This window comes from Cebidichthys violaceus, unplaced genomic scaffold (genome assembly GCF_023349555.1).
Source record: "Cebidichthys violaceus isolate CVI_PGR_0920_01 unplaced genomic scaffold, fCebVio1.0.p SCAF_4, whole genome shotgun sequence".
NCBI lineage: Eukaryota > Metazoa > Chordata > Actinopteri > Perciformes > Stichaeidae > Cebidichthys > Cebidichthys violaceus.
Genome location: NW_027176594.1, coordinates 12,109,743 through 12,124,539, shown reverse-complemented (window position 1 = coordinate 12,124,539; position 14,797 = coordinate 12,109,743). Strand labels below are relative to the sequence as shown.

Genomic DNA, 14,797 nt, shown 5'->3' with positions numbered 1-14,797 from the left:
TGTTAAGGCCAGACATTCCACTCTGCTCCACATTATTGACCTCAGCTGCTCTGCGATGACAGGCAGCCGAGGAACTTGAATCCCTGCCTTCTGGACCGACTGTAGCGAACCCAATGAATGCAAGCATTCACATGAACAAGCACACTCGCCTCTAAGATATCGTCCCTGACCATCACATGTCCTTCAATCTTGTTACCTCCAGCCATGTCCTGGCTATCTCATTTATATTGTACATGTTAGGATCCCTCCCTCCAGCCACATCTTCATCTTGTCAGATTTTCTGCCACTTAAAGGGACAGTGTGTAGGATTTGGTGGCATCGAGTGGTCTAGGTGTAGCTGGAAACGTTACGATAATATTTTTCTTTCTGATACAGATACCAGTACAGAGTACCAGTGCATAAATATATATATATATATATATATATATATATATATATATATATATATATGTATTATTATTTTGAACAGCTGTATACTACTAATCCTGTAAGGATGTGGTATGATTTAGATCATTGTTGTAAGTCCTGGCTCAGGTTAAACATGATCAAATACATAGGGAGAATAAATAGGACTTTCTTTTTTGACTGTTTTGATTTTAAAATATTGCCAAATTGCTGACATTTTACTAGCTTTGGCTAACAGTACACTCTCTGCTCGCACCTGCCTGATCAGTACTGAGCATGTGCAACCCTCAGGCGAGAAGAGAAAGAAGCGAGACGTTTTATCTGTTAGCTACTTCCATCATCAATTTCAAACGCACTTTTTCTCTCCAGAGCCAGTGTTTGGTTTGTCCCTTCTGGGCTACTGTGGAAACGTGGCGGTGCAACATGGAGGGCTTCTGCTCCCTATGTAGATAAGGGCTCATTCTAAGCTACCGAAAACACAACGATTCTTAGTTTCATCTTTATACTGATAGCTGTGGATATTATATTCCAGTGCTGCTGATAGATCCCCTAAAATGCTAAAGACTGGACCTTTGATTCATCAGATCACTTATGTGATTCATACCATACCAGTTCATCAGCCACTGAAATAAGCTGATGTGCTTTGGAAGCTTGGTGTGATCTATCTGCCAATCGTTCTCTGCTCTCATCTTTTTTCTTTGGCGTCTATAAATCCCCTAACCTTCTACTGCACCCCACTAGGCCCGTTGTAGAATATCCTTCCCTTAAGGTTCTTGGAAGAACTGGCAGAGCGTGAGAGAGGAACGGCGACAGATAGGGATCTGAGAAGAGAGATCTTGGTCCAAATATCTCCTCGAGGGAGGCCCTGATGTAGGCCGGCTGCTCGAACAGGAATCTCCCTCTGGAGAGAGATGAACACTGGATCAGGGTCCAAATAGCTTGAATGAGGCCTCGCATGGATAACAAACAAGCAGCGACGGGGGAGAGATTCGGCCTGTAGAGGGAGCCGGTTGTTATTAATGTGTTTGTGTGGGTATGGAAATAATCAGAGCACTTTAAGTAGGTCACACTCGCCATGTTTCCCCCTCCTAAGGCCTCTGGAAAGATGTAAACTATACAGTGGTCTAACCCCTCAGTGTAAGAGTGTTTAATGACCACTGCTACTCTCTCTCTGTCCTTCCTCCAGAGGAGAAATACATGACCATACAGCCGCACACCAGTCAAGGGAAGGATGAAGTGAGCTTTGAGAAAGGGGTCACCGTGGAGGTCATCCAGAAGAACCTGGAGGGCTGGTGGTACATCAGGTGAGTGAAGCGCTCAGCTTGTCCACACACACGCTAAATGACAGAAATGGGATCTGCTGTTTGTCACGTCGTTGGTGATGATGTCACATATGACGCTGCTGCATATGTGGTGTCCTGCATTCTAATGTGCATGTGTGTGCTGTTTACCCAGCCAGTGTGTACTTCCAGTTGTTTGTTTCTCAGTATCCCCTGATTACTATCACATGCTGCCTCGTGGCATGTGACATACACATGCTCACATGCTCCCACACACAGGAACATACACACAGAACCCTGCTGACGGTGCTTGTGCATATGGCTAATATGTGTACAATCACTTTGTCCTCCTCTGAATGGAGGGTGACGTGTCTCCCCTTGTAGGAAAATGAGTGATCTGTGACATTCATGGATGTAGAAATAAAATTGACATGACGTGACGTGACGCTCCTCTGCTCCTCGTTGCAACGCCCAACGAGTCGTTTCAGAGCACGTTGTCCGACAGGAAGTGATGCTCCAGATATACGCCGGAGCCGCGCCGCTCTCAGTGGGCCGCCTTTCTCCAGGGCTGTCTAAACATGAGGCTTTTTTTTCTTTTCTGGGGATTCCTTGTGGTCGCAGCTAAAGTCCCTGCAACAGGGAAGCAGAAATGATCACATCTGTTCAGAGCAGAGAACAGCCCACCTAGAGGCAAATGACTCACAGAGTTGCATTTGGAAACATTCCTTATTGTTTCACAAAGCACTCTGAACTGACTCATTTAGCTTCACAATGAATGTGTGAATGTGGGGAAGCAGTGCATTGATTACTGAGTCCATTTACTTGCCTTTGGCTACCTCTACGTCACTACAATTAAAATGCTCTTTCAACACACAGGATCTGATTTGGTGAATTTTATTACATAGTGACATGCTAGGGAATGTGCCAGAGAATTAATTCCTTTTACTTATGATTTATGGTCAAACTCGTATCAATGCATTCTGGTGATTTAGTATTGCACCTTACAAAAGGCAGATCATAAAAGGAGAGGTCATAATAAGATATCTAGATCATTACTATCCCTCCTATGGGTCAAGCTCCCAAAACTTTGCCTGGTGAACGTCCACACCTTTCAAACTCCATGACTCCATAAAGTGATGTTAATGTGTGAAATTGGAGTGCCCTTTGAATGATATAACAATGATATACTATCAAACACCACTCTGTCTGTGTTTACCCACAGATACTTAGGGAAAGAGGGCTGGGCCCCTGCCTCCTACTTGAAAAAGGTGAAAGAAGACTTCTCCCCCCGCAAGAAGACCCTGACAGGCCCCGTGGAGATCATCGGCAACATCATGGAGATCAGCAACCTGTTGCAAAAGAAGTCGGTCAGCGAGAAAGACATCCAAGCGGACGCAGAGGGCAGCACCACGCCGGAGCGCCACTTCTCCAAGAGCGAGATCAGCCTGCCCATGCCCTACAACTCTGAGATCAACGCCGAGACGGGCAGGAGGCTGAGCGCGGGCCGGGACACCAACAGCCCGTGTCTGGGAATAGCAGCGAGTGCTGCCCTAAATGAGAGTAAAGGGAGGGGTGAGCCAGGGTCCCCAGCTGTAGCCAGAGTGGCTCCACATAGAGTGGAAATTGGTGAGTGTTTGTGGTGTGTTAGGAGACAATTGAGCAGTAAATGCATTGCAGCTATGGAGAGGAGCATTTGTAGTCTTTGTATGAGACATTAAGACTTGTCATTTTCCTTTTGTGTAGGCTTTAATGCTATAGGTAAGCTACATGGTGATGGTGGTGTAATCTAATGCTTTGTCACACTAATCTGTGAGGCTACTTAACATGGGATTTTGGGTGTGGGTGTCCATTTCATTCACATAGTTTCTTGTGGCATCCTGAGCATGTGTTTTCCAAGTACATGAATGATATCTTGTAGAGAAATTATGATTTCATTTGAGCTAACAAAAATCTATTTTCTGCCAAATATATGCCTTTGCATGCTTTCTAAAATGCACAGTGACAACCTTTTTCACCCAGTATAAATACTAGATCAACTTAAAGGAACTACAGGACATTAATGATTATAAAGCCATGTCTGTGGGGCTGGCCTCCATCAAGGTAACCCAGATGTTATTTAGCAACCTACCAGACTGACTTACAACCAGAATTAAATGAAGGTTCATAAAACTAGGTATGTAACAAAAGCTGTATAAAAGAGTTTCCTGCTGCTGTGGAGCAGCCCACCATTCTTTGAGTGCATTAACCAATAATACTACCAGCACTACATGCTTCATCCATATACTGCTGTGTGAGGTGGGCTGGAGGTCAGTCATCGAGATAATCTTGTCTGGCAATCCTATAGTGAGACATCGAAACAAGTGCTATGAAAGACAACTTTAGGTTACTTACGTAACCCCTGGTCTCTGATTAGCATGAGTAACACGTCTGATTCTGACATCTTGACTGCCAGCAACTTAGGGCAAACAGGAATGAGGCACAACTACAACTATATAGTTCTTGACTGTTGGATGTGGGTTGAGTTCATTGCAAATACGTTTTAATGACATGTTTCTTTGTTGATCAGGGTCTCCAAATCTGAGACAAAAACCCCCTCCACGAAGAGAAGCCAACTTGGTAAGACACTCACAAGCTACTGCTTTCTAACAATATCCAAGAGGGCTTTGTTTAATGTGACTGTATGTTCAACAGAAACATGTCAGCATCACAGAACTACCCACAGTGAACAATGTCCTAGCACATTTACAATCATAGCCTCTAGCTGAAGTGTGTTTTAAGTGCAGTACAAACACAGATTAGCTATGAGAGTTGGCATAGCAACCATTAAAGCACAGTAACAAGCTAACATCCTTTCAGCATGTCTTTGATCATCTGAATCTACCACTGCCCACACTTAAATACCACAAATACTATTATATATGTATGTTATTATCATATGCAGCCATAAAATATCCCCAAAATGATAGAGGGAGCCAGTTACCTTATAATGATGCCTAGATATGATGTCAGCTGCTCACATCTCTTCCTCTTTGCTGTGCAGGGATTCCAGTTACCCAAGCCTCCAGAGCCCCCTGCTGTGGAAGCAGAGTATTACACCATAGCAGATTTCCAGTCCTCCATCTCTGATGGCATCAGTTTCCGTGGAGGACAAAAGGCTGATGTAAGAGGCCAGATCTACACTGTTGTCACAGAGATTAAACAGTCAGGCCTCATTGATTATGTATGTCAACTCAGTGCTCCCCAGATAGACAGTAAAGCTAAGGCATTAGAGATGCAACATTGAGATTTGTGTTTAAACGTGATGATGTTGACAGAATTCCCTTTGCGTAGACTCAGGTAGAGAGATGAAGATAACAACATGGTGAGCTGGCAATACTAGACAGTGTGTTAACATTTGTCATTAATGTCTGCGCAAGACGACTGTAATAGCAGGTGTAATAACAGCATGTCCTGGATCCTCTGATCATCTAACCCTAAACTATTCCAGTGTTCAGCATGTGTGACAAATCCTAAAGAAAGAAAAACACTTTTTTAGATAGCTTCTATATTCTATATGTCTTGTTGTGTAGGTGATAGAGAAGAACCCCGGAGGCTGGTGGTATGTGCAGATTGGAGAGATGGAGGGCTGGGCCCCCTGCTCCTACATTGACAAGCGCAAGAAGCCCAATCTCAGCCGTCGGACCAGCACCCTGACCCGGCCCAAAGTCCCACCCCCAGCTCCTCCTGTCAAAAAACAAGAGTCTGAGGATGCTTCTGCTCCCACTAACTCTTCCTCTAAAGTCTCAGAGCCGCCGAGCAGGCCTGTGTATGAGGAACCTGAATATGATGTTCCTGCAATTGGATGCGAAGGTGAATCGGACACAGATTCTCTGGATGTAAAGATCAGCAGCGTGACCAGCGACAAGTACCGCAGCTCCCCTCCTTCCTGCAAGGCCTCTCCTCCTGTCTGTAAGGCCTCTCCTCCTGTCTGCAAGGCCTCTCCTCCTGTCTGCAAGGCCTCTCCTTCTGTCTGCAAGGCCTCTCCTCCTGTCTGCAAGGCCTCTCCTCCTGTCTGCAAGGCCTCTCCTCCTGTCTGCAAGGCCTCTCCTCCTGTCTGCAAGGCGTCCCCTGTGTTCACTCATCGAAGAGCTTCCTACAGGTCAGCAGAGGAGGTTGCAAAAGAGGAGTGTATCTATGAGAACGACGGCTTCAGGCCAAGCAGTGGTGTTGAAAGAACTTCAGTCAAAGGTTCCAGTGAGCCAAATTCTCCAAGGAGCTACCATTCCTCCACAGTTCCACGCAAACCATCCGGATCCTCACCTTTCGCTGGTAGACCCATGAAGACCATGACGCCAGAGATGAACCGGAGAAGCCAGACTCTGGGCAGACACATAGATATCAGCTTTAGGTCACAGGACAACAGCCCCGGCTCTTCATCAGATGAATTGAGCAGAGGCCCCAAGAAAGGCTCTGCCTTCAGCCGGGATGTGGAGCAGAGAATAGGTCAAAGCCCCTCAACCAGGCCCAAACCTTCTGTCAGACCTAAACCACTCCTGACCAAATCAGAGCCCCAGAGTCCGGAGAGGATGGACATCAGCTCTTTGAGACGGCAGCTGAGGCCCACAAGTCAGTTTCGGCCTCATGGCCTCAAACCTTCTTGTGGGGACGACTCTGAAACAGCCTCTGTCATCTCATCAGAGGACTCAATGTGTTCACGCAGCACCTCAGATCTCTCTTCTGTCTACTCTAAAGGGAGCCGTGGTGACTCAGACGTGGAAGGTCCCAATCTCTATCGTTCCCTGGATGCCTATAAGAAGGTCCAGGATTCTGAGATCAGCTTTCCAGCCGGGGTGGAGGTTGAGGTTCTGGAGAAGCAGGAGAGCGGTTGGTGGTACATTCGTTGGGGATCCGAGGAGGGCTGGGCTCCTTCGTACTACCTCGAACCTGTCAGACAAGTGGGGGATGCAGGTGGGTTGGACCTAGATAGACATGGGAATGGTGGGAGTAAGTCCAACAGCCTGGAGAAAAACGAGCAGCACGTTTTGGCCCTCAATAACATCAATATTCAGGGTCTGAGCCAGCAGCATCAAAGCTTGAGAAGGAATACTCCCCCAATTCCTTCTAAGCCTCCTGGTGGCTTCTCGAAGCCGTCCGGGATAGTTAATGGAGGTGTACGGATGAGGAACGGGGTACGCCAGGTGGCAGTGAGGCCTCAGTCTGTGTTTGTGACCACAACACAGACAGCCAAGGATGCACACTACATGACAGGGTCTCTGAGGCGGAATGACTCTCTTGGCAGAAGCGATCACTATGGCTCCGGTTCTGCCACTCTTGGTGTCCGCCGAAATGCCTCCTTCAGCACCGTGCGTCCACACGTAGTTGTGGAAAGTCAGACGAGGCCTGCCGAGCGCTCCGGCCTGGGGTCCTCAGGGAGCGCATTCAGCACAAGCAATGTCCAGGACGCCCTGAGCAGAGTTAACCAACGCAATGGCATCCCTGTGTCCACAGTTCGACCCAAGCCCATAGACAAGAGCCAACTGATCCACAATAACCTGGGCAGGGATGTGTACGTGTCCATCGCTGACTATCGTGGCGATGAGGAAACAATGGGTTTCACTGAGGGCACCTGTCTGGAGGTGTTAGAAAGAAACCCCAATGGATGGTGGTACTGCCAGGTGCAGGACAGCCTGCTTCCCCGCAAGGGCTGGGTCCCCTCCAACTACCTAGAGCGGAAGAAATAAAACCGACCCCACATCCTCCCCCTCCTCCTCCCCCCTTTGATGTCTTCAAGGACGTTGGTGGCATCACTCCTTAAGAACGTTACCCGCACTCTCATGTAAGCAATATGAAAATGTACGTTGATGACTAAAAAGAAAGACATTTTAAACTGATTTGGGAGGACACTTTTAGTGCTGGTTTACTAAAATGTATACAAGGAGGAGTGTAAAGATTTCAAATATTTTGGCTGGGAATGAGAGACAGGAATGTGGGATTGGTCATCCGTGAGAGATGGAATTTGAAGAGGACGGTGTCTTTTAGATAGAACATGGTATGAATGGGAGTGATAGCCTCTTAAAGAGGTTTGCATCATGTAGTGAGAAGCAGCACAATGGTTATGCTCATTCCTGCCCATCACTGACGCTGATGGCCGATAAGTGCCTTTTGTATTTGATCACCTGAATGGAGGTCTTAATGGTGGACGGCAAAACGTTAAATCAACCAAATCTTTTAGAGTGCCATAGGCCTATGAATACCACCAGGAGTATTTCCATAGCATATTAAGAGCTACACTTTTGAGTGCAAACAAAGTGCAAAGTTTCGAACTAGAGAGCTGTAATTGGTCCAACACAAAATTAAGAATAAAAAACAGAGATTTAAGTGAGAATTTATTCGCTTTAAGCAGCAAGTCATCAAGCAAAGTAAAACATAATTGTAACTTCATTATCCGTATTTTTGTTTTTGTTTCATTGTTCATGTTATAATCTTGATTTGATGCAAATCTTAGAGAATTATTTCTGCTTTCTTGTGACATCTGTTTTCACCCACAGCCTAGAATTGGAAAAGTTAAAGCTCCTGCCTCGTGTCATGTACCACCTGACACTGGCCAATATACAGGAGGTTCTCAGCTTTCATGAATTGGCATCGTTTTGTCTTAGAACCCCAAGCCCAAGAAAGATTTGTTGATATTAATGCTTTCTATTCCAGATATAACTATCTGGAATATAGTTATATCTATATCACTATCTGGAATAGCAAATGTATACAAATATACCTGTGAAACTTGAAATAATAACTAATAATAATAATCTTTTATATTTCTGGAAAATCAAAGAACAACTCGTAAGTTTCTCTCTCGAACAAAAGCACTTCATATCTGGTTAGCTAATAACCTCGAAAGATGAAAACAATTACAAAGGTTTAGGTTTACTGCAGTGATTTTAGTTGTACATATTTAGTTTTACTGCTGTTACAGAGATGTATTGAATAAGTACTGGAAATGTGGTGAAATAATTGAAGTCCAGGGACATATTTAGATAGAATTTATCCCAAAATGTGATCAAACCAAAGAGAAATGACATTTCATTGGCTACTTTTGTGATTTTACTATTTATTTGTGTACAAGTAATACAGTGTATTCAACAAAATGCCTAAAATGAGTTTTATGAACTAAAAAAATCTGTACCTGGAAGCACTTGATTCATTTTCTTAAAATTACAGATCTCTAAAACTAGAAGTAAAGGACATTGTAATATGAGATATTGCTGTGCAGTATTAGTTTTAGACATAACATACTGTAGAAGACAACATAGCTTAGGGTATAGATTTGTTTCAAAGTATTTTTTCACATCTTTCAAATTATAGTTGAGTATCATATCATATAAACAAGACTTATCAATTCTTAAAAAGTATCACGTTCAAAATAAGTGAAATATGAGAATGTGACATTCTGAGCTAAAGTATTAACTTTCAAAATTCAAATGGCTGATGTTCAAGACTGCTGAAATACATTTTCTAATGAGCGGTGTGAGCTCTCTGTATGAGGCTGAACACTAAGGTTTCATTATGTTCTGCTGGACAGTATCACAGTATTAAACAAAGTACAGTACCTGCTCGATCGCAGTTATCTATTTTAGCAAAAAACATATTGTTGTTTGTCAATTTGTTACTCTGTGATCACACGGTGACAATAACGAGGAACGAAGTGGTTCTGTTTTGTGATTTAGTGCACTCTAAACCTGATTTACGGTGCATTAATGTAAAGATGCAGTAAATACTCAGCATTTTATTTATTGAAAACATTTTTGTAATTATTTAATTTCTCTCCATTCTTATTTTCACCTCAAATGAGAAGTGGAGCTCTGTCGGTGACAGCGACCATGCCAAAGTGTGACTAGAATTGGAGAAGTAGAGCCCTCTAGTGGGAGGTCAGAGGTACTACCCCAGCATTTCTGTCCCATCCCGGAGGCTTACCAGCCGTCCTGCCTCAGTGTGAGTAGAAACGCACTGCTGGTCAGTGACCAAAAACTGTACAGAATTTTCTGTTTTATTTTTTAAATTTTTTTAATCTCAGTGCAGCTATAATATTTTTTTTGTATTTGGCAATAATTATTATAGTTTTTTTTAATTAAAAAAGGTTCCTATTTTTTCCTTCATGCTGTGTGCTGCAACTTTAGCAAATCACGGGCACTTCCTTCATCTTTATTGTGCTTTACATAATGCCGGATTTTAAATATATTTATTATGAATAGTTTTATATTTTATCAAGGTTTGACAATCGCCTTATTCCCCCACTCAAAATGTTATTGTAAAGCACTATACAGATTTTAATTGTAACACACATTGGCTCCTTAGTATCCAAAACTATCCTGTCAGATAACAAAATAATCATAATTTAGTAGAATATTTGAGATTTTTGCATTCATTGTAGAATATGGAAAATCTAACCACATGTGGATGAATACTAAGATTAAGATTGGAAACAAGGCCCCCTCCCATCCAGACGAAGGCATTATGTAAATGTGTTCAATCACTTTGTACATTTCGCTCCAGCACATATTATTATTGCATATTGCTTCTTTTGATTGATCTGAATTTACTGAAATAGTAAGGGAATTGTTCTGTGGGAGGCTTACATTTACCTGTATAGCATCTGTCTTTAATCATGCTTTTACCTTTTTTTTCTCTAATTTCCTTTTTTTTAACCCCAAATTCTGAAATGTAACCGTGAGGAAATGTGCAATAGATCAGAAACGCATCATGCTTCAACAAGAGGGATACTATCACAGGAGTAGATATTCCCAGTCAAACTGCCAGTCGTGAGCTTTCACCGTCATTTCAAGTGTGTCGTTAGAGGTTGATCTGAAAGAGCCGATGTGAGAGGCCCTGATAGCGATGAGGACTCCTTGGACCAAAGCCGTGGTGTGTGGCGTCTCATCGTCTCATCGTCTCCTGACTTTTATAACAACAGCATGAGAGTCTCTAGGTCAGCGGTGGACATGTGGATTGTGACTGGCATGGCAGAACCCCCTTCTGTACTGACATTACAGCCATCAGGGGTTTTCTTCACAGACGGAGAGTCAAGGGCCCGTCATCAGGGGCCTCAGTGGCCCTGCTCTGAGCTGTCACGTTCGTGCCTGAATGGAATTTTGATAGTTTTCTTTTTTTTGTCTTTTGTTGTTGTTTTCTTCTTTTTTTGTTGTTTGCTTTCTGGAGTGTGTCCTCTCTGCACCTACGCCATGCCTCTCTACAATTGTCCTCCTCTGTGGAACCGAGTCAGACGTTCTCCTCACCAGTCACTGCGGCGAAAGGTGACATTTGGAGCCGAGGACAGGAGAGTAAACAAGAGAGCGGGGAGATTTCAGGCCATTTCACATCAATCTATCAGCTTCCAGGATGTACGCCAAAAAATAGAAAAGCCTTTATTTTTCTCTTTGCCTTATCCATGTGTGACAGGTGAACACGTCATCGTGCTAACGACTTCCTGTATGTACAGGCCAATAAGGCTGGAGTCCATGAATCCTTTTGTCGGGAGAGTTTGCAGTTCAAGTCCGGCTAAAGTCAAATTTGTTTCAAAACACATTATACATGTCACAAAATAATTGCTGAAAACAAACGTGAAAAGACTGAAGGATATAGTGTGACTTGTGGCGTCAGACCATTGAAGTGTTGAGGAGCCTGAAATCATGGCTGCATAAAGTACATGCACGGCAACATCCTGCAGTGTGTGTGTAGCTGTCCAGATGTAACCAGCCTTCAGAGCACAAAATACTGCTTCTTTCATCACCATTCTAAAACATCATTTTAGAGACTTTCTGGTTTTTTAAAAATCATTTCATTTGGCGGGGTGTTCTCAAAACACGTTTATTTTTGCTTTACCCGGACTTTAAACTTCACCTTAAAGGAACAGTCTGAGAAGTACCTTGATTTGTTTTCTCTCTGAGAGTTAGACGAGAAGATGGATGAAGGTGTATTTTGTCTGTTCACTCACTGATGTTTGACCTTCACTGTGCAGAATGCTCCTTTCACATTCATCTGCTGAAGGCGGGAGCTTCTTTGGCTTTCTGTTGACAGAAGCAGGCCATTCGTTTAGCTCTGTTTCCAGTCTGTTTGTGAAGCTAAGCTAACTGTCTCCTGGCTCTTAGTTTGGTGTTTAGTGTTCAGACATGAGTGTGCTATCAATCTTCTCATTTATCTCTCTGCATGAAAGTGAATTAGTGTATTTCACAAAAAATGTCTAGCTGCTCCTTTAAGTGGCTCGGCCTCTTTTAGCCGCACCGCTCTGGAAGCTGTGACGTCCACGCTGCAGAGTGGGAGTGGATTGTCGGTGGTAATGTATTTTGCATTCATCAGGACGAGTCATTCACACCAGAGGAAATATATATATATGAGTTTCTCGACATATTCCCGGAGAACCAGCAGGGTGAGACAGCTCCGCCACGCCCGCACCCTGCTTCATTCCCCGCTCTCTTTTTATTCCAGCAGATGGGCGGCACCGCTCAGACATGAAGCACCTTAAACTCTGTAATCCTAAAACCCCGACCTGCTGTCGCAGGCGTCTTCCTCCTCGCTGCGCTTCTCTTCCTTCCTTCTCCCTCCTTCCTCGACACAGATGAGCAGTCTATTCCCGCTGAAAAGGATTGAGATCTCTAGGAGGGGTTTGGTGTGTGTGTGTGTGTGTGTGTGTGTGTGTGTGTGTGTGTGTGTTTGCATGAGGAGATGGATTGCTTGCAGGTGCACTCGAGAGAAGAGAATTTAGGGGTCAAGGAGGAGATTTTGGGAGTGCAGGATGCAGGGAGGCCCAAGATGGATCAGGCAGTGGATTCTAGGAGACAAGGTGAGAGTGAGGTGAGAGGAGCTCTGCTTTGATAGGAGCAGTTGAGAGGGGGGGGGGGGCTTCCAACAGGCTGCCCATTTTTATCCAACTACTTCAACAAACCCCAAACCTAATGAGCTCTCCACTTCCCAAACCTGAGCCCAGATCTCGTTCCTCCAAACGATGATTTAATTGATCCTTCTGCAAGTCAGTGAGAGACGAGTGAGTTCATCCGCTTCGCTCAGTCTCACTCCTTCTATGGAATAACTTTTAAAAACTGATCCAACGTCTGCTTGTAGCTTCTTTTACTGTCAGTGTCTTCAGATCTTCTGCAGCCCCTGAGGGTGTGAGCGCTTGAGCTTGGTGTTATAAGGTTGTTGGTTTTTTGTTGAATAAGACAAAAAAATGGCTTCACACGTAGGATTCCTCGCCCCCTTTTTCTGGCTTATTCCTCAGTGTCTTTTGTTGCTGAGAGAAATGATAGAATGTTGTGAAAGTGTACCAGGATTGGAATCGTTTGCTCACATCTAATGAGACAAGCGTTCACTGATAATAGAAAGAAATCCAAAGGTCTTATGAAGGCTGTTGTTGATAGAAGGACGGGGTAGGTTTGATAAGTAAGTTTTAGTGCGCGTGTGGGAGCAGGGTGGAGGTATTTAGGGAGATGAATTTGTAGGTTTTTAATTAACATGAAGTTTTTGTTTGAGCGTGAGTAAAGAAAGAGAGGAGGAAGCGAAGCTGCAGGGCCAGGCCTAGCTGTGAAGAAGGGAACGCTGATTATTTGTCATTCTGAAAACTTCCTTCTCAGAGTCACAGTTGTTTGAGGTGCCAGCGGGGAGATCAGCGGGAGCTGCAGAAAAACAGGCTGTGTGGAGGAACGAGGCGCGCAGCTGTGTCTCTGTGGCACCTTTCTTTGTCCCCGTTTGAATCCCGGTTTCTAATTAGCACAGCAGTGCGTCTTAATTAACCTTTGCTAGTCAGACGACACTCCGGCGTCTAACAGTGTCCTCATCAAGAACGCCGCGCCTGCTGCGCTCTGCTTGGGAGCCTCTGATGCCATATTCATGCTTTGGAGGTCGAGCTGTCCAAAATGATAGCTGTTGATTCATGAGAAGGTGCAGCCTGTTTTAGCCCCGATGTTGCATTTATAGAAACAGAATTTGTCACCGCCCTGCAGTGGAGAGCAGTGTGCCAAAAAACAAAGAAACTCTGGAAACCCAACGCCATTGAGCTCTTGATCTGTCAGTTCTGACAAAAAAACAGTCCGTTACCAGCACGTCGACCACTCGAACACACACAATAACAGGTGGAGGCCTGGAGTTGGACCAAAGGAAGGTGCTTTTCTGTTATTTTCTTCGTTTTATTACTATTGTTGTTATGCAGATTGTGTTTCACTCTCGCAAGCTCCCTGTTTTCAAAAGATATGCCATGAGGAGACTGAGAGGCTTCATCCTCCAATCAGGGGTCATGTATGGTGACAGGGCCACACACCTCTCTGTCCAACGCACCATTAAACTGTACACTGGTGCACAAGGACAAAGTACAACGGGAGCAGATTCTGTCAGTGTCCTTTCTGATTGAGACACCCTGCACATGTGCGTTCCTTTTGAATACAGGGCATTTTCTTATCTACCGTTTCATTTTGACAAGTCTTGTTCCTTTTTTTTGTATCTTGTACATGTTTACATTGTATCTCGCATCGCCCAAAAGAGGAACAATATTAAATGTATTATCTCTGTTGTTTTATTCTGACTCCTTTTCATTCGTCTCACACTTCCAGTCGCATGTGCCACTGCAGATAAAGAGCAGCCAACCCGCTCTCTGCTCGTGATGATAGATGGTATGTGACAGTAATATTACAGAGTGAGACATTTATCTTTATTCGCCTTATTGTGCCGGCCAGATTAAGTGAGTTTAGATGTGGACGAGCAGAACAATGCAGCTGGTTGTGTATATATATAGCGAGATATGAGTTATGGGAGAAAAGTGCGAGGAGGTTGAGAACGATGAATGAAGACGAACGAGCTCTCGGAGCCTCGGTTTCCCACTAAAGACGAGAGACGAGGATTTTTGTCCCTCCTGTATCCAAACGTGTGTGGAGAGATTCATCATTTGTGTCCAAAGTTACATGAAATATATGCTTACACCTGTGTCCTAATTTAGAAGCACCTCTGACAGCAAAAGGCCTACAGGTCTGAGGAGCACACTGGAGGATTAGAGGACCTGCTCCTTTTGTAGACATGGAGGCTCATACGCTCACGAAAACACAACCATTCTGGGTTTATTTTAACTGAAAGCACAAAGCATTGTTCAGATGCTA

At 44.2% G+C, this 14,797-nt stretch overlaps 1 protein-coding gene across 8 annotated transcripts in view; it reads left to right on the top strand.

Moving 5' to 3' along the window:
• sh3pxd2aa (SH3 and PX domains 2Aa) overlaps nucleotides 1-14,223 on the top strand; it is a 94,006-nt gene extending 79,783 nt beyond the window's left edge. For 5 of the 8 annotated variants that reach the window (XM_068727790.1, XM_068727786.1, XM_068727789.1 and 2 more), the window contains 6 exons: nucleotides 1,592-1,709; nucleotides 2,908-3,311; nucleotides 3,429-3,443; nucleotides 4,252-4,301; nucleotides 4,726-4,845; nucleotides 5,255-14,223. In XM_068727790.1, the coding sequence (XP_068583891.1) occupies nucleotides 1,592-1,709; nucleotides 2,908-3,311; nucleotides 3,429-3,443; nucleotides 4,252-4,301; nucleotides 4,726-4,845; nucleotides 5,255-7,405 (2,858 nt within the window). In that variant the 3' untranslated portion in view covers nucleotides 7,406-14,223. The remainder of the gene's footprint in view (nucleotides 1-1,591; nucleotides 1,710-2,907; nucleotides 3,312-3,428; nucleotides 3,444-4,251; nucleotides 4,302-4,725; nucleotides 4,846-5,254) is intronic. The other 3 variants (XM_068727787.1, XM_068727792.1, XM_068727784.1) reach the window with 1 other exon arrangement.
• Nucleotides 14,224-14,797: the final 574 nt, after the last annotated feature.